The 27,242-nt window shown below is 37.5% G+C and overlaps 1 protein-coding gene across 7 annotated transcripts in view; it reads left to right on the top strand.

Moving 5' to 3' along the window:
• Positions 1 to 16,278: 16,278 nt before the first annotated feature.
• Positions 16,279 to 27,242, top strand: part of FRYL (FRY like transcription coactivator) — a 133,795-nt gene continuing 122,831 nt past the window's right edge. For 5 of the 7 annotated variants that reach the window (XM_062492759.1, XM_062492758.1, XM_062492756.1 and 2 more), the window contains exon 1: positions 16,279 to 16,515. In XM_062492759.1, the coding sequence (XP_062348743.1) occupies positions 16,341 to 16,515 (175 nt within the window). In that variant the 5' untranslated portion in view covers positions 16,279 to 16,340. Of the gene's footprint in view, positions 16,516 to 18,318; positions 18,396 to 19,950; positions 20,076 to 20,787; positions 20,885 to 27,242 lie in introns of all 7 variants that reach the window. The other 2 variants (XM_062492761.1, XM_062492760.1) reach the window with 2 other exon arrangements.

The raw sequence follows: 27,242 nt of genomic DNA, 5'->3' as shown, positions 1-27,242 counted from the left end.
CTGGATTTTTAGTTGTGTTTTCCAATTCAGGTTGTTGGAGGAGTTCTGAATTCTTTTAGATAGGAAAACTTAAGAGGTAGCATCAGTTTTCTGTGTACTATTTTTTGAACCTTAATGATAGCAAACCTCTTGTATTTTCAACTTTATGATGTTTCTTTTTTTCATGTTCTGCTTCTTAACTTTTCATAAATCTTCTGCAGGGGTGAACCCCAAACACTGAAACTGCACCTGTGTGATACCTTTGACTTCAAATCTGATAAAGTTAGTTACATTTTAACTTGTCAGCGGCCCTTAGGAAATGAAGTCCAATGACCCAGCAATGTGCTGTAGCTACTGTAAGCTTCACTGGCATCTATTGGAGACTTTTGACCTTTTTGCTACCTTTACTGTTACTTTATTTTTCCTGTAGTCAGAGTTAATCTGATCAGATTGATTCTCTAGAATGCCTCAGATTGTATTCAAATCCAACTGTAGTTGTTCTTGAAGTTCTGGGCAGCAGCTACAACAAAATTCGTTATGGCTCAGTGTGTACAAACAAACTTGAGTACATTGCATGGGTTTTTGTGGGCTTCCCTCCCTCTGGCCTCTTTTGAAACAGTGTGCTAGTTGAATTGACAGTACCTTCCTAAAGCTTGGACAGTCAAGTCAGTTTTCAGCTTAACTTTATTTCCTTCCTTAAGCAGCTGGGCTATTGGGTGGTGTGGTGGGAAGGGGAGATTAAATCTGGTGTGGTAAAGAAGGAAGATGAGTTTGCTCTGAAGGGAGCAAGCAGGGAAGCCTCTAAACAGAATGGATTATGTACCTGTGAACATATGTTTTGTTTGAGGTACTGAGCTGAAATGTCAGCATATGCCAGGGTGGATTTCTGTCTGGGTATGGAGGGTGATAAGGCATGGGTTTGGTTGTGTTGAAGTGCTGTTCCCAGTGATTGTATCTGGGAAGGAGTTAAAGGCAGGTGACCCACTCTCTTTTGAAGTGGGGTGAACGTAAGGTTTGGCATGAGATGATTTAAACTATTGCTTACTTTTAATTAAAAAGTGGAGCAAAAAGAAGAGAAAAAAGGGAATAATACAGTTTATTGATGTAGGTAGGATGAAAGGTGATACACATCACTTTTACCTCTTCAGACAATTAGGTTAACAGAGTTTTCTGCACAGCAGCAATGTATTTGACTCACTGCACTGTCAAATGCACAGACTATGGAAAACAGTTGACATTTTTATTAAAGAATTGAAAAATTTAACAGGTAAAATTCACAAACAGAATTTTGTCTGTCTTTAAATGCTTCCCTTTGTAATTGATTTTAAAACACTTGCATTGTTTTTTCCAAGGAATTATGTAATACATTCCTAATCTATATATAAACATCAGGTTGTGTTTTATTTGCAAAAGTTCATCTAATTTTCCTGCTTGTCTCACAGTCCCACTTTTAAGCTGTCCTTTACATCTTAAAATCTTCAGGATGTGGCTTTTAACTTTAGATTGCACTTATATGGGTCTCTCTTTTGTATTTTTGGAAACACTAATTAAAAAATTGTACATAAAAGAATTGATGATGGTTGAATAGTTCACACATCCTTAAAGGAAACTGCTACATTTTTGCTGCATCAGAACACTAAAAATCATGTTGGATGTAGAGGGTTTTATACAAATTTTTCCTGGAAAAATTTTAAGCTATGGAATTTTAAAATTCCTGGAATTTTTCAAGCTGTAAATCTGAAAAAAAAAAGAAAAAAAAAGAATAAAAGCTTCCCCCTTTAAACTAGATGTTGCGGAGTGGTGGACTGCTACTGCATGACGAGACTTGAATTGTTAAAAGCAGTTGAAAATGCTTGATCTGCCTTCAGGGTAAAATTAAAAATACTAAAGTGCTTTCTTTTACTGTAATTTGGCACTATAGAAGAGCAAAAAGAAACTGCTGTTTAGGCAAGTTGTGGCAAGTATGTCAGCTGCATACAAACTTCTATTGTGAAGGAATCTCCAGAAGTTCTCAAGGCTTTCTTAGGAAGACCCAGCTGAAGTGTTGTTTTGTTTCTTTTTCTGACCACATCCTCCTGCTAACTGAGCAGATGAAAAACAAAATCAGAGAAGAAACTAGTAAAAGGACTAGTATGAAAAAATTGATTCAGAAATACTTGCATTTTAGCGTGGTTATATATGACTAATAAAAATATGTTTGTAACTAAAGTGCAATTAAAACCTTTCCTAAGGAATGGATTCATGCAGAATATGCTGAGCGTGGGAAACCAGATGTTATTTTGGTGTCAGTTTTAATTTTCTCTTTCATGGGGAAAAAAAACATTAAGAATAATTAGCCTCTGAGCAGAACAGCAATTTTAAAGACAAATGTAACAAATAGATTTTTATAGTTTTTAACTTTTCACTGATAAATTCTAAAACATTTGGAAATTGTTGACATCTTTATGAAGTGTCTGAGGTTTGGTTTTATTTATTTATTTATTTATTTTTAATCCCTCCCCCCCCCCATTTCTCTTCCAGAGTTCTGTATTTCATTTGTCTGTACTGTGTTTGGAGATCTTTCTCCAGTTTTTGGCTACATACCAGCCGACTCAAAGCTGTTTGCATCTTTGTCTACTCCTACATCAAAGCACAACGTTGGACTTCGGCGAAAATGTCTTGATGGATCCATCCTAAGCGTGATAGCTCTCATCAGTGCTTAACAATGGCTTCTAAGTGGTAAGGTCTATCTTGCAGTAGTGTCATTAATAGATTTTCATGTATTTTTTTCTGTTTTGCTTGACTGTATTATTCTGTTAACACACCTTGAGCTGCTATTTCAGATATCAGTTCTCTGACTCGAAGACTGTCTGTACTGTGCTAAATCCAACAAGAACATTTATTTTATTACAGTGTAGTAACTGATCATGGCCAGAAGTGAATGTCCAGGGAGGTCAAGAACAGGGCAAATAGCCTCCCAGTCATCTGCATCCTGGGGACTTCTGAAGACAGATGTGGCTTCTGTGCATTTAGTAATTCTCGAATTGCACATTAAGTATTTCTTTTGTGTAATTTCTGCGTGTTCAACAGTTCTCTCAAGTTTTCTTTCACGAGCGTGAGCGCTCCGTGCAAGTGGGAGCTGGTGGGGGCAGAGAGCAGAGCCCTCTGCCCCCTTGTGGTGAAGCCGGGCACTGCACATCATTGCCAAGGGCGTTCCTGCAGGCGTGGAAAGCTTTGGGTTGGAAGGAACCTCTGGTTCCTTGCTCAGTGTTCCCATTCCTAGCTCAGTGCCGTGTACAGATGCTCTTTTCTTTGCTGCTTTGCGTGTAAGGATTTTACCAGTAGAAGTAGATGTGCACTGATGTCAAGTACAGGGCAGCTATTGTCACTAAAGCACTTCTGAGCTGAAATGAGTATGGATAGATCCAACCAACATCTAAACTGTCCTTGAAAAGTAATATAACACACTGCTTTTCTGCAGTCAAGTAGTAAAACAGAGAGACCATGCTTTCTTTTGGTCTTTGAGAACAGAGGGTACATTGGTGTGACAGGATGAAAATATTGAAGTGCTGTTGTTGATATGCTATTTGCTACGTGGACTTTGGTATTCAAGACAATTTTATTATTTATCTATTCTGTAGTACTTTATGGAACGTAATAGAATATTTTGTGTTCTGTTATTGATTGGCATTGATAATTAGAATATTAGAAGTTCTATAATATTTCCTCATAGCTCTCACTTTCCTTTATTTTGTATTTTTCTACATATTATGTGCAGGAGAAGTATACAAAAAATTAGAATTTGACTGCATGATAAGATCTGTCTTTGAAACATCTCCAGTATATGTACCCATGTTTGCTTCTGCTACTGTTTTTCATTTCTAGTTATATAACATGCTGACTTGCTTAACTGTCCTTCGTTAGAATTTTATACCATAATTATTTTTGTGCTGATGTATTCTTTCTCTCAAAGTATAATAAATTTGTTGCTGCAGAAGTTTACTGTAAACACCATATCTTGCTGTTGCTCAAGGAAGGCAAGTACATCTTTGAACATTAGAGCAGGAACTCCAAATCAGTCTTCTAAATAAACAGAAAAATGGAGGCAGAGGGTTTGAGAACATTAGTATAAATTTTTACTGTAAGCTTTTCTTCTGTGCACACTTGTCCTAAGCAGGATAACTTTAGTTTTATCTAATTTTAAAAGTTTTTAGTGCTGATGTATGTTTGTACATTTCTATGTTTATATAGAAAATGTCCTCCAGTTACAAATTTCAAGTGTTCCAGTCTGAATTGTGTAGTTTTTCTTTATTGAGAACAAGGCTGTCCATTACTGATCTAGTTTTTGAAATGCATTTCAGTAATTCCTGTGCTTTTTTACTTGCTACAAGCTGTTTAAAAGGCAATTAGGTCCTAATCAAATCAGGTTTAAGACAAATATTCTTAACGCTGGATCCACAGCTTTTCTCTCCATTGTCTTCTTTATTAAAAAGCCTGCTGTGTTTTGTATAGGCAATAAACATGTTTCCTCCAACAGGAAAATGCACAGAGAATTTTATTCGGGTGCTTTCCTTTAAAAATATGTGTGATAAGGAACAATACTATAGATGGTAAAATGTGCCAGTTGCCATTCTTCTTTGGTGTTGCTAATTTACTCCCTGGAATCAGTTTTCTGATCAACCTTGTTGCTCAGGGCTTTGTCCAGTCAGGTCTTTAAAAGCTCAAAAGACTTCTCTGCAAAATTGTCTGGAGCACCAGTTATGCTGAAAAAACTAACTACAACTATTTCTGTAAAAGCAATTCCTGAACAGTATTCAAAATAATCAATGTGCCTGTTAATACTTGACAAGCAGTTTTGCAAGAGTAGTGCCTTAGTTTGGCTGTTTTATTTTCCAGCATAATTAATAAAGCACCATCATGAGGAGAAAAGTGTGTTTTTTTTAAATGTATTTTTTTTTTAAAAAAGTCTTTCTTATGCTTCCTTTTTTCTTCTCCTTGAATAATCATTTAGGATTAAAGCAGTACTTGTTACTCACTTGTTACTCTGCTCAGCAGTTTCATTAGTTCTGTTGATATAAATTCTGAAGTGGATATTGGAAAAATAAGCAGAAAATGTAAGTTTTTTAATCACAAAGCTTCTATTAAGATATAGCTCAGTGGGCCTCACTGACTTTTGGTAAGGCTTTTTGTGGGCTTTCCCCCTTGCCTCCTGCTTCATTTGAACATTAGTTCTCACTCTGTTGCCTGACTAGAGAGGCATGTTTGTGCTGCAGAGCTCTGTAGACCGTACCAAATTGTAGTGACAAATGACTTGCAGAACGCCTCACACTGGATGCCTTGTGTTGTTCAAATAATGTGGAACATCTGAGGCACATCTACCAAACAGACCTGAGAAGATGGAATGCTAACAGGGACATAGAAGTGCTGCTTAATCTGTGAAGTGGGAAAGTGTCTGTCAAACTAGAGGGGGGAAAAACTGTTGGACCTGTCTGGTAGGACTTACTTTCCCTAGGATTTTGGGGTCTTTGCTTTGTTTTTGTTTGAGCTTCCTTTTTGGGAAGCATTCAACATTCATAAATTTTCTGTTTTCATCATTTTATGAAGCTTTTTCTTTTTGAACTTATTTTCAGGCATGAAGAACAGCTCTTTATCTTGATAATGATCCATAAATTTTAGTTTGATTAATTTTTTTCCTTTTGACCACATTTTAAAACATGCAATCTGCTTGTGTATGGAGCATAATATACAAGGCACTAACTGTAGGTGTTTTTTAATATCTAAAATGAAATACATTTGGCCTTCAAAGGGGCTAGACCTGTGGTGACATTCTTTTAGCAGTCTCATTATGCATCAGCAGGAAGATGGTGAAGCACTCTGTATGCTAAGGTTGCTCTTGTTTAAAAGTGCACTATTACAGCCTTTTTTAAAATATGTATATATCCATACATATATGCAGCTATCTGTATCCATGTATATGTTCAACCCTTATTTTTAATGCTTTTTCTGGTCAGGCAGCTGTTATGTATTGGTGTGGAGATGCTGCTGTTCTCCATTTGCAGCCAGCAACTGTTTGCTTGAAAGTAATTCACTTGGAGAGTTACTTAATTTAAAAGTAACAATAACTTCTACATTAAGGTGTAGAATACCTGTGCAAGTTACAGTAAAGGCTCCATGTTACAGTTTGAATCTATGGTTTATAATGGAATGGAAACCAGAAATCTTTAGGCAACTAGGAAATGCTTATTCCTTGGTTAATAGCTAATGAAAACACTGTATGTTTTTAAACAAGATGAGTATGTCAAGGATAAGACAATGATTTTTTTTTTTAGGGGAGGTTTGGGTAAAGGGCCAGTGATGCAGCTACTTCTGCTATCTCCTGTGTAGCTGCAGAGCTTTCCTTTGGAGGCTCCTAGTTGCCTTCTCTTGTGCCCCTGCACATCAGGGCTTCATGCATCTTGCCTCACGTGTACCAGGACAATTTCAATGTACAGTGCACCACTGGTCATGAAGTTCTTCCTCAGAAATACATCATGAAGTGCAGCAAGCCTCACTTCTGATGCAGAACTGTTCCTTTGATTTGAGCCACTCCTTAAAGACTATAAGGATTCAGTCTAAAACATACAGCAGAGTTAAGGAAGGAATAACAGGGTTATGTAAGGAAAGGGACCTTCTCCCTTTCAGGTGTACTTAGCTCCTATTCTTAATTTTAACCACATTTTGTTGGCTCTTCTGTGTGACTGATGAAAGCTAATCCTACCATGGACAAAATGACAGTCATCACACCCCTTTTGCATTTCCTGAAGCAGGTAGTAATTCCAGTTTGTGAAAATTTTTGGAAAAGAATCTTCCTGTTTTTCACTGTTACAATTGCCAGCCTTTATTATTAAAAGTCACAAGTAAAAAAAGCACTCGGGTGTTCTTTAGTCTTTCTATTCTCATCAGATGACTGGAGCATCACTTTTTTCTTTAAATAAAGGAATTCTTCCCTTCCTTGGTGATCATGTTCAGCCAGGTCCTTAAATATCAATTTCCTCTCTCTCCTAGAATTAGTTATTCTAGCAGTGCATTTAGCAACTGTGTTTAGTTGTTTGCTAATAATTAAAATTTGTTTGGTTTCAAACTTAGGGTTTTTTCTTCCCTTGCTATTAGAAACATTTTTTAACTTTAATTTAGTACCTTAGTTGGACCCCTATTTCACCCAAGTGTGTTGTATTTTTCCAAATAGGAAATTAAGACTTCTAACACTGAAAGTTAGAATTTCTTCTCCTGTGCTCAAAGTCCTGAAACCAAAACCTCACTAAATCTAAACTATATCTGTTCTTTTTCCTTTATAGAAATTCTAAAAGTGCGAATTCTTTGCATCTTTTCTTGTTCTCTGTTAAATGTGAATGACGTTTTGTCATAAATACATGTTTTGTCATAAATACATGTTTTGTATTAAATACATGTTTATGCATTTAAAGCTACAATACTGTGGTGGCTGTAGGCCCATGTGGCATTCTACTGGGAGAATCCTCTGCACTATATGGTGTTTTGGTTGTTGTTACTGATTCTTTTCCTCCTTCTTAAGATGGGAGAGAATCATATGTTAATTAGAAAACAAAACCCACCAGAAGACTTCTCACTTTGATCAATGGAAACAGTATCCCCTATTCTATCTATGCTTGCTGTAGAGAGAAACTTGACTCTCTTTGAGGGATACAAAATTTACATGGAAGAATTGCTTGAATTTATTAGCAAGTATTCATGTATTACTGTGGTAATGCTCAGTCATGTACTATCTGATAAATAAATTCCTTAAGAATCTAATTTTCTCCCTGCCTTGATTTTAATATAATTATTGTGTGTCCCCAGTGAAGGGAAGACATCTTGCTCAGATCAGGAGTGAATTTGTTTTCCTTTGATACCGGTGCCAATCTTTCTATAAGCCACAAATGTTGAAGGCTTCAGCCTTGAGTACTATAGTACGGCTACATTTAGTGTAGGATTGGGGCTGTTTTCTATTCAAATGTAATTGCATAGTTTTGGCAGCAGCATTTATTCTTTCTGATTATGTTCAGATTATCAAGTGGAAATGCATTCAAGTTATTAAGTAAAAAAAGAGGCAAAGACATTTGTATTGCACAAGAATTGGAGTGCTGTTGCTTCACACTGAAGGTAGTCTTTCATTTATGATTTAAATAGGAATACTACTTTTAAAAAATCTAAACTTAGATATTTTCAATTGAGGAATCTTGTCATGCTATAGAGATTATTGTTTGTCTGTGACATAGAAAAGAAGGGAGAAGGTTTGAAGTTCTGCCCCAACATATATGTGGGCAAATGGACAATATCTAACTTTTTAAAATAATACTCAGGAAGATAGATACAATAGTTTTAACTACCTCTAGCTAAGAGTAGCTTTCTGAAGTCTCACAGACAGCACCTTTCTGTGAGAAATAATTTGTTCATCAACTTGATTTAGCTACTGTTGCACAAATGGCTTACAAATACTTAACTTCAGAAAATGAACTTCTTATTTATTCTGTGACCATTTTAATATTAGTCCAGAAATCTTGATCTCTGTTGGTACATCCTTCTTTTGATACGGTGGTTTTGTTAGGAGAAAGAGATGACATGATGAAATTCTATAGAGGAGGACTGTATATTATGGGAGATTTCTAAATCCACTTCTCATCATTAGTATAATAATATAATCGATGTGATTTAATATATAATTAGTGTAATATATTTCACGCCATATGTAGTGTTTCAGAGTTTTAGTAGTATGGTCTGTATAACAAAGCTGAAATTAGTAGAGACTTGAGTATGTCAATCCACATTAATGGACTTGGGAATGCAGCCCCCAGGTAGGTTGAATGCTAGTTTCTATTTTGCCATGTAGATTACACTTCCTGTGTAATATTTCAAGAACCCAGTTAATTTTGGAGGAGAAGAACGAAAATAGATGGGATGGATGAATGCTATGTAAATCAAGACAGAACCTGTATTTAATGTAGGCATTGAAAGCTTTTTTGTTGTCATTGCAAACAGAGCTTATCCTATGAGCTCATTAAGCATGTTGGTTTTGGTTTTTTTTTTTTTTTTTAAGTAATAGAAGCTATGGAGAAAAGTCACCGTGAAAAAAAGAATAATGATAGTTCCCCCAGGTCAGAGGATTTTAAACATGCCTGCCTTGTATAAAATTTTAAGCAATAAACTGTAGTTAGGTTAGGCTTGGTAAGGGAAGCAAGATGAGTGTGCTGTATGCAGTTTTGGGATTGGAATGAAAGTTATTTTGAACAGTGAAATATAAATTCCCTTGCCATTGGACTTTCATGCTTTCAACATGATTTTGAAATTTGTCCATTCAAACATGAGGAAATTCTACAGATGTGTACTTTTATGTAGTGCTAGAGAAACTCTTAACAGAGACTGTGACAATGGTTGTAAAAATCAACTAAATAGCCCAAATATTTGTTTAAGAAATACATGTTGACCCACGGTTCCTGATGTGTGCTTGGTCTCTGCTTATCACTTTGACTGTGTTCTCCTGTTCTATGCATTAACAATTGGCAACTCTTGTTTTTCTGTAAAGCACTTAAAAAGCTTTTGATAAAAGTTTTCAGGTCTGAATTCTTTAGAGATCCAGTTTCACAGCAGTGTTGCCATTGTTGTTCTGGCAATGAACCTTGGGTTTTAAAATGTTGCTTACTTTAATGTCCTTTATATACAGATATCAACATCAAGATTGTTATCATTCACTTTGATTATTTTATAAGAAAAAACCCATAATCTGGCCACTTTGATTGTTATAGGATTGTGTAACAATGTCTTCTCTTGCTGTTTCTCCTTGTGTGGAAATGGGTATGGTTCAGATTATGTACTGCTGCAGATTCTTATTTGAAGAAAAATCTGCCAGTGGGAGAAATTCGTAGGCTTGGAAGATCTTGTTCGATGTATCAGTACTTGGAAAAAGCAAGAGGTTAGCAACAGGAAGTCCAGATCCTTATCTCGACTGAGGATTGTAGAAGCTGTGGGGTAGACAATACCTTGATCTTCTCAGGAGCTCCTAATGAGTTCAGGAAAGCATTGCATTCTTGCATGTGACCTCAAGATAAGAACAGTTAAAACTTAATACATAAATGCTAAAAAATCTGGGGGCTTTTCTGTTAAGAAGAATAAATACTGTGTTCAGTCAGTGAACACAACAGTTTTATGTTCAACTGCTAATGGATATATTTTGACAGATATTTCTATTTTTTTCCCCATACTAATGCTAGGTAATCAAAGCCAAACTCTGAAACTTCCCCCTCAAGTCATTCCTGGAAATTTTCAACCTTCCAAAGAAAAAGCCCCACAACTTGCTCCAAAAAGGATCTCCAGCCCCCATATAAAGCAAATAAATACAACCTGAGTGATTGAAAGAAAAGTGAAACTATACCAGAAACTGACTGTTGTTTGTGTCTTTCATTTCTCAGAAGTAGCTAGGTGTATCTAAGAAAAGCATGGTGATAACTGAAACTATTTCCATTTTTGTGTTAAAAAAACCACAACACCAAAACTATAGAAAAGTTAAATGACTTAAAGTATTTTGTATGCAAAATAATAGCTACAAGTTTACACTGATGTAGAGAGAATTTATTGCAAAATTGATTTGTCCCTGTTTAGGTTTTTCCTGTGAAATTACATTAGTTGAACAGAACCAAGGCAACCATTAATGTCAAGTACCTTGGGAATTAACTCTGAAGTCAAGTGTAAATTATATGAAGGATGGCCTCTTAAATATATTTTTGAAGTTTGAAATGGACATGGAAAGTTGATTCTTTTAAATATTTTAAATCCTTACAAGTGGTTAGTGCAAACTGCCAAAAGATGAGATGACTCCACAGTATGACAGTTTCCTCCCTATGCATGTGTTTTTCTAGGCTATGTTCTTTGTTCACAGCTAAGTGACAGTTGTAGTTCTAAAGCAAAAAGGCTTGCCATTAAAAAAAAAAAAAAGCAGCATATACAGAGAAAGAAACAGGATTTGTCTTCCCTACCTGTGCAGGCTTTTGTGTGAAATGATGAGTGTCCTACTATTTGCCTAGCAGGTATAACATGGATGTCCAGTACCTACTACTTCTCATGAGTTTAATGCAGGTGTTATTTATTCCTGCAGGCTGGATGGTTTGATTTCTCACTCTACTGCTTTATTCTGCCTTCAGTTGTGTATCTCGTATCTTGAACTTTTTTTGGTAAGAGTAGATTGGCTTAATTGTGGTAAGAGACTATTACAAATAGTCTTACGAATTTGTCTTCTCATCTAAGCATCAAGAAGAAACTTTCTGTACTTGGGTTTTTCTCCGAAGTATTTGGGTGTTGTTGTAGTTACTTCTATTATGAAACAGTGATGTCAGGTTGAAATGAGGAAGTCGGTGAAAGTAGTCATGTTTATTTGGTCCCCATTAATGCTGTATTCAATATGTTTTATATGCTATGTTCAGTATGGGGCACATAGTTAACACCCTTAATCTCAAGGAATATTAATGTTTCTCCAAGAGCTGCAAACACAGAGACAGACCACTTTGCATCACTTGACCCACTCACTCTTTCAGATGCAAAACTTGCGCCCTTTCTTATACTGCTGGGTCTTTGGGGTTGAAACTCCTTTGGTGATGCCTCCAGTACCAGTGTCCCAGCAGGAATGATAGTTTTGCTTTGTAGGTTTTTGTATTGGTGGGGTGTTTGGTTTTTTTGGGGGAATGTTGCTTCTTCTTCTTGTTGTTGTTGTTGTTTTTTGGGGTTTTTTTTTTGTGTGTGTGTCATTCTGTCCAGTTAACATGGTCTTATTGCTGAAAAGCTGGGAGAAAGCCAGGATCTGTGTGCGAATAGATGTGCCCCACCCCATAGCAGTGTTTACCTAAAGGGGAGATGATAGAATTGTTTAGGTTGGAAAAGATCTTTAAACCACCAACTTCCGCTTTGCTGGCACAGGAATGCCTCCAGCTGCATCCTCTGCCACCGTGGTTGTACCGATGTCCAGATTAGCAGCGTGGCTGCTGAGGGCTGTGTTCGTCCCGTGTGGCTCGGTGTGCAGCTCCAGGCTGAGTTCTGCGAAGCCAGGAGCCTGAGGCAGGAGAGCCTGAGTTGCTGACCCTTTGCACGAGGAAGGGCACGGCGACCTGAGGAGCCAGCCAGGGGACCGGACACTCAGAGACACGGCTGCCAAGGACTCGGCTGGAAGACCCCAGAGCTCCCTGTGCCTAGACTGTGAGGGTAGAAACACCACGGCGTTCCTTTGCTCGGGGTCGCTCCTCGGGGACACCGGCTCCAGCTGTTATTTTGTGATTCAATTATTGCACCACGATTAAATTATCTTAAGGATCTGGACGTCTGACACTGCTGTGGGAACCCTGTGATAGAGCCTACAGTGAAACCTCCTCTCGACTGTGAGTGTGGGGTGCGGAGCTCTGAAAGGGCCTTAATCTCAGCTCAGGCGGTGCCAGAGTGGCTGGCAGGCAGAGCGGCTCCCAGATGGGCGGACGGGCAATTTCCTTAACGTGGCTGTATTTTGGAACACGTGCTGAGCAAGCTCCCCCGAACTCGTTGCTTTCTGCGGGAGCCCGTGCAATCGGGCGCCGTTCTCATTCCTGTCCCCAGGGTGGTCCGTGGGGCACCGACGGGTTAAAACCAGCCCGCTGGCAGTGAGGGCCGGGCCGGGCCGGGCGGAGAGGGCGCAGGGCGGCCCGTGGCCGCGGGGGGGCGCTGCGGGGAAAGCCCTCCGGGGAGGGCGCGGGGCTCCTCTGGAGAGCCGGGCTCTTCCTTCCCGCGCCGCGCCCTGCGGGATCCCGGTGAGGCCGGCGGCACCGCGCTGATCCCCGCCCTCCAGCAGCCCCAAGATCTCTCTTGCTGTTTTACGTGTTAAATATAAAGAAATATGAAGAAGCTTTTAAATATAAAGGAAATCTTTACCCCGTCTCCCACAGCACGTGTGGCTGGGCGGGCGTTTTTAGTTCTGGAAACGTTTCGTGTTGCAAACCTGCAGCTTTGTAATGCACCCCTGCTCTGAAAGACCTGTCAAATGGTGTGTTGTTTGTGGTAGGCTATGGGGCCCCTAGGCAGTCTTCCAGAATTGTACTTCCCACTGTCCTGTCTGGTTTATAATTGTTTTTTACTGTTATTATTGCTAATTCTAGGAATTCTCTATGCACGTAAATTCAAGTCACTTGCAGGTAGTTCTCTCTCACATGAATCTTTGTTTCATTGACTGTGTTTTGTTTATTCAGTATTTCTCATTCTTGGGGTGTTCCTCCATCAGCAGATTCACCTGCTTCAGTTAAATTCCCATGTACATGGCTTCCTATGCACCCCAGCCCAGCAGTTTGGCAATTTTTGTTCTGAAAGGTCTAATCCGAAGAGACACTGCTCTGAGAAGAGCTGTTGTGCTGTGATCATTCACTATTATACTTCTGCATGTTTCATGATCTGTTCATAATCCCTTCTGATGTAAAGTTCTGCTGATGTGGATTCCTGTTAGTGAGAGGTGTAGATATTATCTCGCACAGCTAGTGATGCAGACATCAAGAAGTGTGACAGTGAAAGCTTGGTGACTTCAGCACGCACTTCAGTGCAAAATCAGAGTCATCCTTTGAGTGTAAAAGAAGTGGAATACACATGAAAAGACATCAAAGGACTTGCTGTAATGCATATAACAGTTTTATCTAAGACCAAGTCTTCTATTTTTTAAATTTTTGTATTTAGAGGCTCCATAATAAGAAACTGTTAAAATTTATTGAATAAGGCTTTTTGTCGACTGTTTTGGTTTTGTTTAAAGATGAATATAGGTTTAACAACTGTAAGACTTCTGGTATGTTTTCCACTGGCAGATAATCTGCAAAACTCGCTCAGGTTGTGTAGAGCCCACAACTGTACATTGTACTGTTTAAGAAGATGATAAGAACAAATGTGAGGGAGGAGTGTATATGAAACGATATACCAAGGCAAAACCATAAGCGTTGTATCTTGCCTTCATTTTTTACAAGATGCTGTTTTCACAAAATGTAAGGAAGTATGACAGTCCTGGAGTTACTCCAGCCATCCATATATAAATATATGCATATGTATCCCCAGCTGTCTTCTGTAGAAAACTTCTTGGTGTTCTTTTCTTAGGAGTCGAAAGCCACCGTGAAGGGAAAATCAGTCAAAAACTTTTTGATACATCTCTTTTGTATAAGCTTTATTAGGTTATCAGGTTTAATCTTGAAATATGATCATGTGTATGGAGGGTGGATTTTATTGCTTGTGTTTTGCATGTGCTATTACTTGAAAGGCTGTTTTCTAATTTTAAAAAAGTAACTGTTTTTTAAATTCATGACTAATTCATATATGCAGAATGTTGTGTAAAATGTCACACCTTGTGCACTTAATGTAAGTGGTGCACTAGGTACTTGCACTTCACATGTCGACTCCACCCTGAGTCCACACACAGTAAATCCTCCATAGCGTTGTTAAGAGCACTTTGATACCTAGTTTGAGCCTATCAGAGGGTGTTTGAGACAGGTACAAAGTGAAATATCTGGTAGCCCCATCTGCAAACTGCAGTTTGGCAGGTGGATGGTTGGAAGCATTCTCGGTCTCATGGAGACATCTGAATTTCTCTCTTCCTAAATGCTAGGAACTGCAAAGTAGGTTTGTGGCAAGATTTCAAGGGAAAAAAAATTCTATAGAAAATAATGCTATTACAAATAAATGATAGCTTGAGCTTGTAGCGACTAATGATCTGTTGTAATCACAAATTGTCTTTGTGATATCTTTATTATTGTTCTGAAAATGCATAAACCCACTTCTGTATATTTTTTTTGTATTGTGGAAAAAAAATACTGTGAATGAAATAATTATAAGAGAGAATTTTCTGCTTGATCTCCCTGCAGGAAGTGGTGTTCTTGCAATATGTCTCATGATAACTTCAGAATTTTTTGTTTATTTATAAGGAAAAATTGTGTAGATGTTTGTATTCATTACAAGGGGAATTTGGACAAACCTGGGTATCTGGGGATTTTAATGCAGGATTGAATAGAAAAGACATTTTCAGTCTATGTAGAAGTTGAAAAATGTCTTAGGTGACAGCTTTAATGAACTTGTTCCAACTTTTTCAAGTTGTGGCATTCTGAACCACAGACATGGCAGTTGAGTAAGACTGACAACTTAATCCAGTTGAGCAGCCCCTTGTGAGCATTTAGCTGGAACTCTGAGACCTAAAACATGTTGTGCTGCATGTCTTTCATAGACTTTTTTTACTTTTAAAGTGTTAAACAGTACCAGATTAACAGTTAACAGATTAAGTACCTTTTTTTGAGGAATGTGTAGAAGTGTACTATGCTTCATGTATAGTTTGGGTAATTGTGGTGCATGCATTCAGCAATGTCTTAGACACTGTGCTGGCTTCATAAAAATAGCAGAATCTTGCAGACTGCCACTGAGATGTTTGGAGGGAGTATTTAGTGTTTCCTCTGAGCAGTGTGTACAGTCTTTGGTGGTAAATGAGGTAGGAATATTGCCTAGTGTTGTGTCTGTCTATCTCCACTCTAAGTGTAGTAAATAAAAGAATATTTTAAACCAAACAATGATACATATTCCCAATTGTAGAAAGCATTAAGGAACATTTTTCTTCCACGATAATTTATTTGTTTTGCCCTTGAGCTTTCTGCTCTAAATGCAAGTCATCTTTCTGGCCTCTTTAAGCTAAATATAAAACAACATTTAAACTTCCTGAAATGAAAACAAAAAACTCAGCTAAACCAGGCATGTATGGAGAAATAGCCCTAGGGATGAAGTGGCTGTTTGGACAAGAGACAGGTTATTTCTGTACTTACGTAGTTTTCTGGAGGGTGGTGCAAATATTTTAAGTGGTAAAAATAGCACCAGAGCCCCTGCGAAACAACATAATGCATAATAAAAGTTAGTATTTTTGTAGTTAGTGGCTAAAACAGCAGCTTTAAAAACAAAGTGCCTAGGCTTTCTGAATTGTGTTATCTTTCAAGTACAGATGAACATTCTCGGCACTTCATGAAAATTTAGAGCTATTGAACTTTGTCAGATAGGAGTTTGCAAATGTGGTGCGAATTTTCTTAGCGCTTAAAATTTTTGCAGTGCTAAGTAGTGTCTCCTTGGCGTGCAGCGTTTAGCATGCATTGGTTAATATATAGGCTTGGCGGTGTTTGGTTTTCTTATCAGTCCGCACAGTTAAATGTCCTCAGAATCTGCCTTGGAGCAGCTGGCTGGCAGCTGACGCTGCTGTTGGCACCACCCAGGTTTAACGTGACATCACCAGGAGAAGTCCACCTCTGTGCTCAAGGAAGTTGATGTGGGAGCCACGCTCTGTGGAGCATAACTGCTGAGAACACAGAGAGCATGTAAAAATGGAATTCCTGAAAAAAATTGTTCCCAGCACTGCTTCTGGAGATGTTCCGGACTTTGGGAGTACAGCCCGTGAAAGCTCTCCAAGACTGCTGAAAATGAGACGGGTCAGACTGTTTTCATTAGGACAGACAATAGATGAAGACGAGGAGACACATGTTTTACACCCTGCTTACTGTATGTATCCATGTCATCAGCCTGTGAAAACTGATTGCTAAAATCTTTCTTCAGATCATGATCATTTTGTTAAAGTGATAAATTTGTAAAAGGCCTTGTAATTGGAGTTCTTATGATTGTGGTGTCTTGAGATTTAGAACTGTTTTGTCACTGATGCATTGTCATCTGTTAGTGACCTGTGTGGAAGAAGTTTTTCAGGATGTCTAATTTCAGGATTTCTTCTTGTCTTTGCATGCCTGTGTGACTTTTTTACCCCCTCTTTCTGGGATAAGAATATGTTTTTGTTTTTAAACTGTAATATACATAAAATAAGGCTCTAAGTTGTCCAGACAGAAGTGTGCTACGCAGAGGTCTGTGACTGCAGTGCTAGGTGTGAGTTTTGTGTCATTTTTTCTTTCCCTCTTTTTCTGATCCCCTAAGTTTTCAAAGGCTTTCCTTTTAAGTGTTTTTTTTGTCTCAAAACAGTCTGTTTCCCTTTTTTAGTGTTTGAAGATTGCACATTTTTAGTAAACATAATATGTAAATAAGTCAAGTAAGGATATGGATATTGTATAGGGAATTTTTGACCTCAAGAACATGGGTAAGGTTGCTTAAATGATTTCTTTTTTAAGTTTTTTTTTTTTTTACTATATGTTAGTGACTAAATATTACAGTGTATTGTGCTAATAAAAAGTAAAATTAGTTCATGTTCTTTTTTCAGATAGTACAGCTGGGCAGTAATGGAAAATTCAGTTTTACTTTTTTTTTTTTGTTTTGTTTTTGCCTTCAACTAGAGTAGTGCAGTCTTGAGCCTTTATAGTCTTGGATTCTGCTGGCTGTCAGATGCAGTTTTTGCCCCTCATTGTGTGGTTGGATATTTTCAAGAATTAGTATGGCTTTAAAAACTTTGTCCTTACCTGCAATTTTTTTCCCTGTCTACCTGCAGTGGTGGGAGGTGGCAACATTCATCCATTTTACTGGGTGGTGAACTTATAGCCTTAGGGAATTAAACTTGTGGTGATGGTGGGAGAAGAGGATTTCCTTGGAAAGACTTGTCTTAGCCTTTTTCAGTGCATCAGGTTGAGTAAGATAGGCAGCTGAGGAAAGCAGGGACAGTTCTGTTCTGTGAAACAAATTGTTCCTGTGCACAGCAAATTACAAGAAGTTAATGTTCTAATGCTGTTAAAGAATAAAGTGTGTTATGGCTGCTTATATACCTGAAAACTGATCACAAGCCATGGTGTCTGATGGTGAAGGTTTTTAGCCTCATTTAACTCGTAATGCTGTACAACAGCTCTGGAGTTTATAGTTGGATATCACTGTGAATTTAATATCTCCATAGGTATATTTCACCTGTCTTGCTTTTATGCTGTATTTGCATTTCTTTATACCTCTCAATTTAAATAATTTTTTCCATGTTATAACTCCAGAGGAAATAGAATTGGTTTTGTGTCAGGTTAAAAGAAAATGCTATAGACTGATTGAAGTTTGTAGACAAAACAGCTACATTCATCTTTTTTGGGTGTTTTGTTGATAGCTTTAGCAAATGAGGATAATAAACACAGAATAAAGTAGTCTGACTGTTAAAGATGAATTTTCCTCTCTTGGTCATTAAGTATGTGCCAAATGGTGATTATTAGGAGTGATTTTGTGGAAACCAGCAGTGCCTGACTAATATTGCTTAATAGTGTGATGTCATCATTTACGAAATGAAGACTTAGAGTCTGTTCTGGGATCATGCTTTTACAATAGCAGATAGTAGCTGAATCCTCTTTAAATTATCTGCTTATTTCTATTTTTGTATCTTGGTAATGGAATGAACAGCTCTGCTGGAATAGGGCAGAAGAAGTACTGTGTTTACCAGTTGGGTATGCTGCAGAAGGCAGGTGCTGACCAAACAGGTAATAAAACAATAGAATTATTTGAAAAAACATTGTAAACATTTACTTGCTTATTGTTGGCAGATGTGGTGTTAATGCAGCACAGAATTTGATATAATGAAGCTGTTGAGGAACTCAATAGTTTTTTTAAAACTAAGGTGGTTTGTCCTATTAATAGGTTTGAATTTGAGACTGAGTGGTGTTTATTATTTTTTTTTTATTTTTACTTTCTGTTCCTGATTGCTGCTATTTAAGAAGTTTTTTTGTTTTTGTGAGAATTCAGGTGAAATACTGAGCCTGACAATTATTTTTAAGTGTAACCATATTTTAGAAGTTTCCCAACAGACAGACCAAGCAAAAAAACCTATTCCTGGCATTGAAATCTTGATTTTTTTTTTTTATATAGTACAACCTAGTTGGGTTTGCATCTAGCTGATGTAAAAATTTTGTGAGAAATTCTGGTGATTAAAATTTTTTGTTTGTTATTCAAATATTTACCGTATCAGCTTTCAAAATACTTAGTATATATTTTGTTTTAGAGCTGAAAATAGGACATTAGAAATATATGCTCTGTGGTATATCTTTTAAAATATGTAGTTTCCATCAGAATGGTTTCAAGTGTATTTTCGAAGTCTTTTCAGAACTCTCTTTTTAGATGTATAAGATTAGTACAATTGTAGAAGCAAACCACAACTGACTTGAAGTACTTGTATGCATCGTGACACTTAATAGAGGTTAGTAAAAGAACAGGTAGTTTTTTAAAATTTGCTTGTAGCATTTAAGAGTGGACATGCTCTCAGTTTTAGAGATTTGTTTCAAAAAAATCTACAATCCAAATGAAACATGCAAAGTTGAGCATGGAAAATTCAGATGGTGGTGTTAGAGGAAGGCCACGACTGCCCTGTGTGAACTGCAAATGGCAGCTGTACCTGTGGTGTGTGAAATGTGCCCTCCTGCTGCAGCTCTGTGCTTTTGATGTGTTGCAAGGCAGGGTAGCTAACACTATGGAACTGTCTTAATGGCCAGCTGTGTAAGTCGAATATGCAAGAACTGTAGAAGAGATGTTAATTTTATCAGTATTCTTCACCCCTCCCCCCGCCATGTTACTTCTCTGTGTGGAAATCTGCTTCTGTTTAAGTGCTTCTGCCAGGACAGTAAAAATATGCCAACAGGAGTGTGTTCTTTGGTGGTAAAGTAACAGAGCTGTAACTGCCTCAGGGGGTTAGGAGCAGGGGCTGGATACACCTGGAGTACCTGTGAGCCTTGTGTCCCTATAATACCAACAGCTCTGCCGGGCATATTCAGCTCCTAGTTGCATCTCTAATCAGTCCTGTACAGCAAACGATGACCTGGGACTTGGTGTTTATACATGAAATAAAAGTCAGTTTCTGTACCCAAGTGCAGAGTTTTGATTAGAAAAGACTGGAGGAGTTGGTGTGCAGCTAAGTACCGTGGCTTCCCCCCCACAGTCTCTACTCCCTTGCGTTTAAAGACTGCTCCGTAATACAGTTTGGGATCCGGAATACTATTTACATAAAAATCTCTAACCTCTCTCCTTGTTTTCTTATCACTGCAGATAGCTTTGTTTTGCTTGAGTAATGCCCCAGGAAATTGTTCTGTGTATATTTTCCATAAGAAGTAACAAGTGAACCTCTCCTGAGGGCCTTTGGAATCTGTGCTTGAAGCTCTTTGCAAAAGAAGGTAGGGAAAGGAGATTTTGGTCTGATTTTTGAGTGCAGTTTTACAAGCGGATCAGGCTGATCTAGCAGTTTGCTGTCAATGAAAAGGGCAATCTCCCTCACAGCTGTGCAGCTTCCCCATCTTCTCTTGGGCTCTGGTGTGGCTTTTCCCTGAGCTGATTAATTCCACAAAGCCAATGGAAAATGCTCTAATGTATGTGGGGCACTTTTTTTGAAATGAATCTGCAATAGGAATCAACTTGCTGAAAGGGCCTTTTGGGTCAGTAGTGGGGACAGCATTAGATGTCTTACTCACCAAAAGTATCAGTCAGCTTTTGGATATCCTCTGTTTTAATTGATTTGTGGAAAATGAACTCTTTAATATTTTAGATAAATGGAAAAACAAGCATCTCTCCAGAGTTTTAAGTGCAGGGATGATACGTTTTATTATTACTGCTTATAAGCAGATAAAATGACCATTGGGTAAATGTTTCTTGAGTAAGGCATTATCTTAAGATGGAGTCAATAAAGAGCTGAAATAAGGTCCAGCAAATCTTTTTAAAAGTAAGCCCAAGTGCAAAGAGGGTACGCCTCTGACTTGTTTATTTCACTTTTATTACAGAAAATCAACTGTAGTTATGTTTGATTGTCAGAGATGTCTCAATTGTTACTTTATTTTTTGAGGATCTTATTTTTTAAAATTGCATACTTGACTATATATACTTCTGCTCTAGTTTTTCTCAGTGTTTCATCTGAAGAATGTGCAGAAATTTACAATGGATGTATTTTAGTCAAGTGGTGAAGTAATTGTAACTGAGTGCTTCATACAAGGTATGTATCAGTACAAATCAATGGTGCATCTAGAAGAGGTATTTCTTACTTAACACCTATTAATGTGGGGTATATTTATATAAATGTATGGAGTGTATGTATACAGTGAGGAGGTAATTCACTTGTTTTCTTCTGAGACATGGTGAAGAGAGCTTATCAATTTTTTATTGCTGTTGGTCACTTCATAGATTATCTTTGTATCAGATTTGCAGGTTCTATTTTTATGCATCTTCTGGACTTCAAACACTTAAAAGGTGTTTCCAGACATAATGTTAGTATGAGCTTTCATGTGACAACGGATTCAATGTAATGTCTCAGTGTTGTGAACAGGAGATTGTACCCTTCCACCCATGTAGTTGTCTTTTATATTAGTTTTTGGTATTCCTATTGCATGTCTTACCTTTGGTAAGACTATTCAACTTGCTAAACCAGAGGCAATGCCCCTTTCCCTTTCAATACCAGTGGACAGGCAGCAAATTGGAACACTGAGAAATAACCAACAACAAATTTAGGAAGTGAATGTCAGTAAACCTGCTGTTAGGACTTTGCTTTTCTGTTCTTTTGACTTTCTGTCCTGCAGATTGTAAGATGAAAAGTAAGAAGTAATAAAATCTCCAGTTTATTAAGAGAAAAAAAAAGGTGAAATAGAACAAAACTTAGCTGCAAATATTATTTGAAATTATATCTTTAGGCTAACTTTTTGAATTAATGCAGATAAAATTTAATGGGAGGATTGTAAATTAAGTAAACATCTCTTGACCATTCCACTCCATTCCAATCTCTGACCATTCCAATTTTTAAGGTAATTGCAAGAGGGAAAAAATAAAGCTTTTAACTTGGAGAGAGAGAGAGAGACATGATACATGTAGGGGATGTGAGAAAACTTAGCACAGACAGAAGATCAAGGAAGTTTTCAGAAGATTCTACAAAAGCTGACTGAGGAGAGTTGTGAAATGCTGAAGCCAATAAGATGTTGAGAAACTTGTTGCAAAAATAATATCTGCTACTATAGAACTGATATATGGTAATATACTACTGGTAATAGAAGAACAAAAGTATTCTCTTAAATTCTTTGGTCTAAGGTGTCCACAGGCCTTGAAAGTGACATTTTGAGAGGGAGGGAAGAGTTTGGCATGTTGTTCCTTTTTTGATTTATATTTTAAATATCTTGCACATAGAACAGATTTTAAAACTTAATCTGCTATCAGTAATGTCTGTTAGTGATCCCAAGGTAGAGTATATAAAAGGCTGGATTGCAAAATAAAAGCATCAGCTTATTTTTAAGGAGCTGTTTTCTTTGAAGTAAAAACCTGTTATCCTTTAAAACATTAAAATTGATCTATGGGCTAAAAAAATCCCAACTAATATCCTTCTAATGCTCAAGAACATATTTGAAAGGTCAATATAGTATTTTCCAGCAGGATTAATTCAGCAACTGTATATGAAGATGCCATGCTCATGATACCAGCAATTCAGATTAAAATTACAGAAAGATTAGAATTGAACATTGTTAAACAGTTTTTCAGTTATCACTTGAAAAAGAAGTCTGTATTTCAAATGGAAAAGTTTTAGTTTGTAGGTGATCAGACTAGTCTTAATCTCCTTTAGGCATGTTTTTTCTGCTTCTAATGAAAATGTGAATTGTAAGTAGAAGAGTAAGATAGGACATTTTTTAGCAATTGATTTTTTTGATGACTATTGGTAGTTCCTGTTGGCTGCGTTTGTTAATCATTTTATGTCTTGGTTTGTAAACTTTTATATTTCTAGTTGCTTTTGTTCTAAGCTCTTCAATAACAGGATGATTCTTACCCTGTGAGTTCTAACTTTATATGTGTTCCTGTATCATGTGGATCCAAACTGAGGGAAAAAGAATTTCAGCTACTTCCTCTTAATCAAAGGCTAATTTGGAAAACCTTTCTATTTCCAGTAAATGTCATTCTTTGTGTCTCTAACTTAGAATTGAATAGCCTTTAGTTGCTCTTAAAGTAAGAATATGTTCTCTCAGGTATTAAAGAAGAGTAGCTGGGATTTGGGAAGCAGTGTTAGTGGCATTGGTTGTTTTACTTGACACTCGTGCTCTTGTTCTCCAGCCAAATTCTAAAAGGTCCTTTCAAGCTAAGATCCACCCTCCCAGCCAGGAAGGTTCTTGACTCATGCTTCTAAATTTTTGATGTTTGTATTTATTTATAAAAGAAGGATTTTGTTATGAGACATCCAAATGCACTACTGTTTTGAAGAGATGGGTAAAACTTTCAGAAAGCCACGTCACTTCATTAGTGGAACCTTCTGAGGAGACTGAGTTTCTGTCTGCAGCAGTTTTTTATGACATGCTCTGGATGTTCAGGACTTGGTGTATCCTCACTTCATGAGCTGTGCAGTATGCCTTTATAGGGAGATATTACATAAATAGCAATAGTTCTTTAGCTAATTAGTCCATTGAGGGTCTGTAGTGACAAACATGTTGAAGACCCTGGTTGCTTGGGATACTTTAAATACTCATTGACAACACCAGTATGGCAATAAAAACTTAAAATGCTCTAACATCAGGATGCTGTTGCATGGTCATATTAGAGACTGATTCAAAAATTGTCTGGTGCCACTTGGCATCTCTTAAAAATGCACTGGTGTGAGCTTTGTCTCAGTTACTTCAATAAGAGGATGACTTGCTAAAGGAAGGATGTTTTTAATTTCAAAGTATTTTCTAATTTAATACAGGAAAACCAGTAATACATATTAAGGAAACTCAAGACTTGCATATAAATACTGTATTTATCGAGAATGTTGTTTTCAGTTTATTAGAGTTAGTTTAAAATTGTTTTTTCTTTGTTGATTGTTTCCATAAATTCCTGTTTCATGGAAGGAGCCATGTAGAGCAGAATAGGTTAATTTGCCCAGGTATTGAGAAAGTTATACCACAGACATTTATAGGTACATTGTATGTTTGGATAATTAACATGTTCCTATCAGTTACTGGGAGAAATGAACGGTATGCAAATGCTCTATCAATAGGTAATACAACTGACAAGTAGGTAGAGCAAGTTGAATGAATGGAAAAAGCTAAAGCACATTGTGCATTTTATGTGACCATGTTTTTACCACCTGATTTCAGTTCTTCATTTTTCTATAACTGGTAGGGCTTGCAGTGAAGTGACACCATCGTTTTTGTTTGTTGTGCTGTGTCAGATGCAGAGCTGCCTGCCATGGTTCAGGTGGAGTGCTGGACTTCTCAGCTGCTGCTCCATGTGCAGCTGCTGGCAGAGACTATTTTGTAGCTAAGGCACTTTAAGGAACTTGGTGTTGTGGACTATTTGCACAACTTCTGGAGAAACACGGCCTTGTGAAGTTCTAAGTGTGTGTTGGGTGTTTAGTATCTAACTGTTGCATTTAGCTGCCCTTGGGTTTGTTACTACTTCTGGTTCTCTCCCTTTCTGATTTTTCTGTTTCTTTTCTTGCTTTTCTTTAGTGTTGCTCAAGATACAGGTTGCATGCTTGCGCAAGATAAAGGTACAGAAATGACACTCATACACATTCTTTTATTTCTGATTTGCAAAACAATGTATATTTTACCTTTTAATTACCTTTTTAAATCTTTAAAGCATCTCTGTTTTTTACTTCCTCTTTAGGTTCCTACAAGAATGTTGTTTCACAGAGATGAGAAAGCTTGCAAAATTCAGCATTAAGAACACTTAATTGTTTAAATCTGGGTAACTAAAGCACTAAAAAAAGGCAGTAAATGTTTGCTGGCTTTGGAGTGAAGAAATATGCCATTTTAGTTCAACTGCAAAGATGCCATGTTAATGTAATTACTCTATTTTTTTTCTGATACTGGGTGTTAGAGCTCCATATGCTCCTGCCCTGTGTAACTGAAACATCAGGAAAGGCAATTTCAGGAGTTGAAACCTCAAGAGAAAATTGGCTGTCCATACCTTGTCCCTTCTTGCTTTCCTTTTCCTGACTCTTAAGTACAGCTGTCCAAGTCCTTATACTTGTGTGTGCAGAGCTGCTGCCTACATAGGGATTTAAGCCATGGTGGACTAAGTTGGTAGGTTTATGATTGTGAGGAGTTTTGCAGAGATGCCTGCAGTAGTTCCCTCTTGGCACTGTGCTGTCCCCCCTCCCTCTGCCTTACTGTTAAGTGCCCTGTGGCAGAAGTGGCTGAATGAGACACATGTCTGCTTATGCAGGGCTCTGCAGTGCTTTAATGTATGAACAGGAATGGACTGTAGTGACAGTGCCTCAGGAGCAAACACTCAGCTTTGCTTATGGCAGAGGGAGGAAGGCAGGAATTCACCTCCAGGCACAGGGTGAGCACATACACAAGATCATCAGCTGCTCTGTCAGTTTAGTGGCAGTCTGCATCTGAGAATGTTTTTTGCCTCAGTACTATTGGGCTCATGAGGTTTAACAGATTGCTGAGTTTATCCCTATAGGTAACTTTTTCTGTAACTTTTTCTTCTTTAAAGTTTTCCCAGATGAATCGTAAACTCTTCAGTGGGGATTAAACCCCCCCCACCTCCCCCTGGTGATCTGTATAGGGATAGAATAACTGATCCTTGCATAATTTAAATACGATGGTTCCCGTAAAAGTGGCACAGACATCCAGCAGCTTGGGAGGAACAACAAAAATAGAAACATAACTGATTTGTAGCAGTTGTCTTGAGGCCTTGTAGGGTAACAGAGTTAAGCCTTTTTCCTTACTCTATCCATTTAAATGCCCAGGAACTAAGAAGGGATTTTCTGTGTAGCTCTGTAACTGCTTCCAGGTTCCATTTAAAAGGTTGGTGAAAACCTAGGGCTGTTTTCCCAAACCCAGTGCATTGGTATGTTTGTGCTGAAGTACAGTGAGGAAGCTGACATGATACAGAATTGGACAGACCTGACCTTTAAGGCAGTTATTTCAGGTTCTCTGACATAGAACCATCCTAATTGGGCTTTATATCTTTAAGTTTTATTTGCAGTCATTGAAGATTGAAATTTAGCATCTGAGAAAGGAGTGAATCACTGTATTTTCCAAAATTTTAATTACAGGGCTGCTTGTGACAATTGAGAAACTTGGATTTGTCAGACTTATGAGATGTGGTAGCAGCTTTAGGGTTGTGTATCACTTTACCTGTCTCATTTCGACTGGGAGGGAGGTTGGTTAAATATCATCTCAGAACTGCCTATTGCTGTTTTTGAAATGTTTCACCTTTTTATTACTCATTTGTTTCCTTGTAGCCTTACAATGTTTGCTGATCTAGAAAGCTAGATTTTCAGGAAGGGCCAGATATGTGTTTAGTATAAATTCTTACAAAATTCCTAAAGCTGTTGTTAAACTACCTTGAAGATGATCTGATTTTTTTTTTTCAGGATTTAATTACTCTTGAAGGTTGGGGAGGATTCTTTCCCTTTATTTTTTTTTTTCGTTTACAGCAGACTTGCCATTCAAACTAGATATTGTTTACTTAATGAAAAGTTGAATATTAACTGTATCCTCTTTGATCATACTCAAATGTTCTGCAAGAAGGCTGTGCATCTTCAGTGTCCTTCCAGAACTAGCTGCAAGGTTCATAATTTACTTTAAATGGGAAATGTTATTTGTAGTTTGTGTGAATGCATTTTTTGTCAGTCTGTATCATCCTGAAAATGAATGTAGTAGATCTGAAAACTGTAAAGAAACTTCTGTAAGCAAGAGTAGTTGCATGTTTTTTGTAACTGAAAAGAATGCCTTTAGCTGTGGTTTTTAATTGAGTGTTAATACCGGAATGCTTTGTTCAAAATAATCTAAATTATCTTGTAGAGGGGTAAGTAGAAAAATCATAATCTGTTACCTTGGCCATCCTATTTGAAAAAAAGCAAGAGCTGCACTGGGGGTTTGTGGGAGGGAGGTAGTGTGTTATGAATGTGCCCCTAGAGAAATGAAACTGTTGTAGAGCTGGGGAATAACACTTCAAATTGGGGGGGGGGGGGGAGGGGGAGGAAATGAAGCTAAAATCTGTAATGCTCACTGTGAAACACAAATTAATGACTTATAAAGTGTTATTTCTTTGCCATTTAAAAGCAAACTTTTTGAAGTTAAATATTGCTCTTTTAAGATAATGAATACAGAAATATCTTCAGTCATGAAACAATTATCTTTTCAGCCTGTCTAGGTGAAGCAAAAACAACCTTGTGCGAATCGTACTAAATTTTTTTTGTCTTGCATATCGGTGTTTGCCACAGGACAGATCTCTGGCAGTTACTGCAGTAGCAGCAGTATTATGCATATGGTACTTCATGTACATTGTTCAGAATAGTTACCAGCAATGTGTCTGGGCAACTCCAAGAAAATGGCATGGTGTTACTTGAATTAAAGCAAAGCTATGCAAATAGCCTTTGC

The sequence above is a fragment of the Cinclus cinclus genome, chromosome 5 (assembly GCF_963662255.1).
Source record: "Cinclus cinclus chromosome 5, bCinCin1.1, whole genome shotgun sequence".
Taxonomy (NCBI): Eukaryota; Metazoa; Chordata; class Aves; order Passeriformes; family Cinclidae; genus Cinclus; species Cinclus cinclus.
Note: the sequence above shows the minus strand (reverse complement) of the source record. Positions and strands in the feature narration are given on the sequence as shown.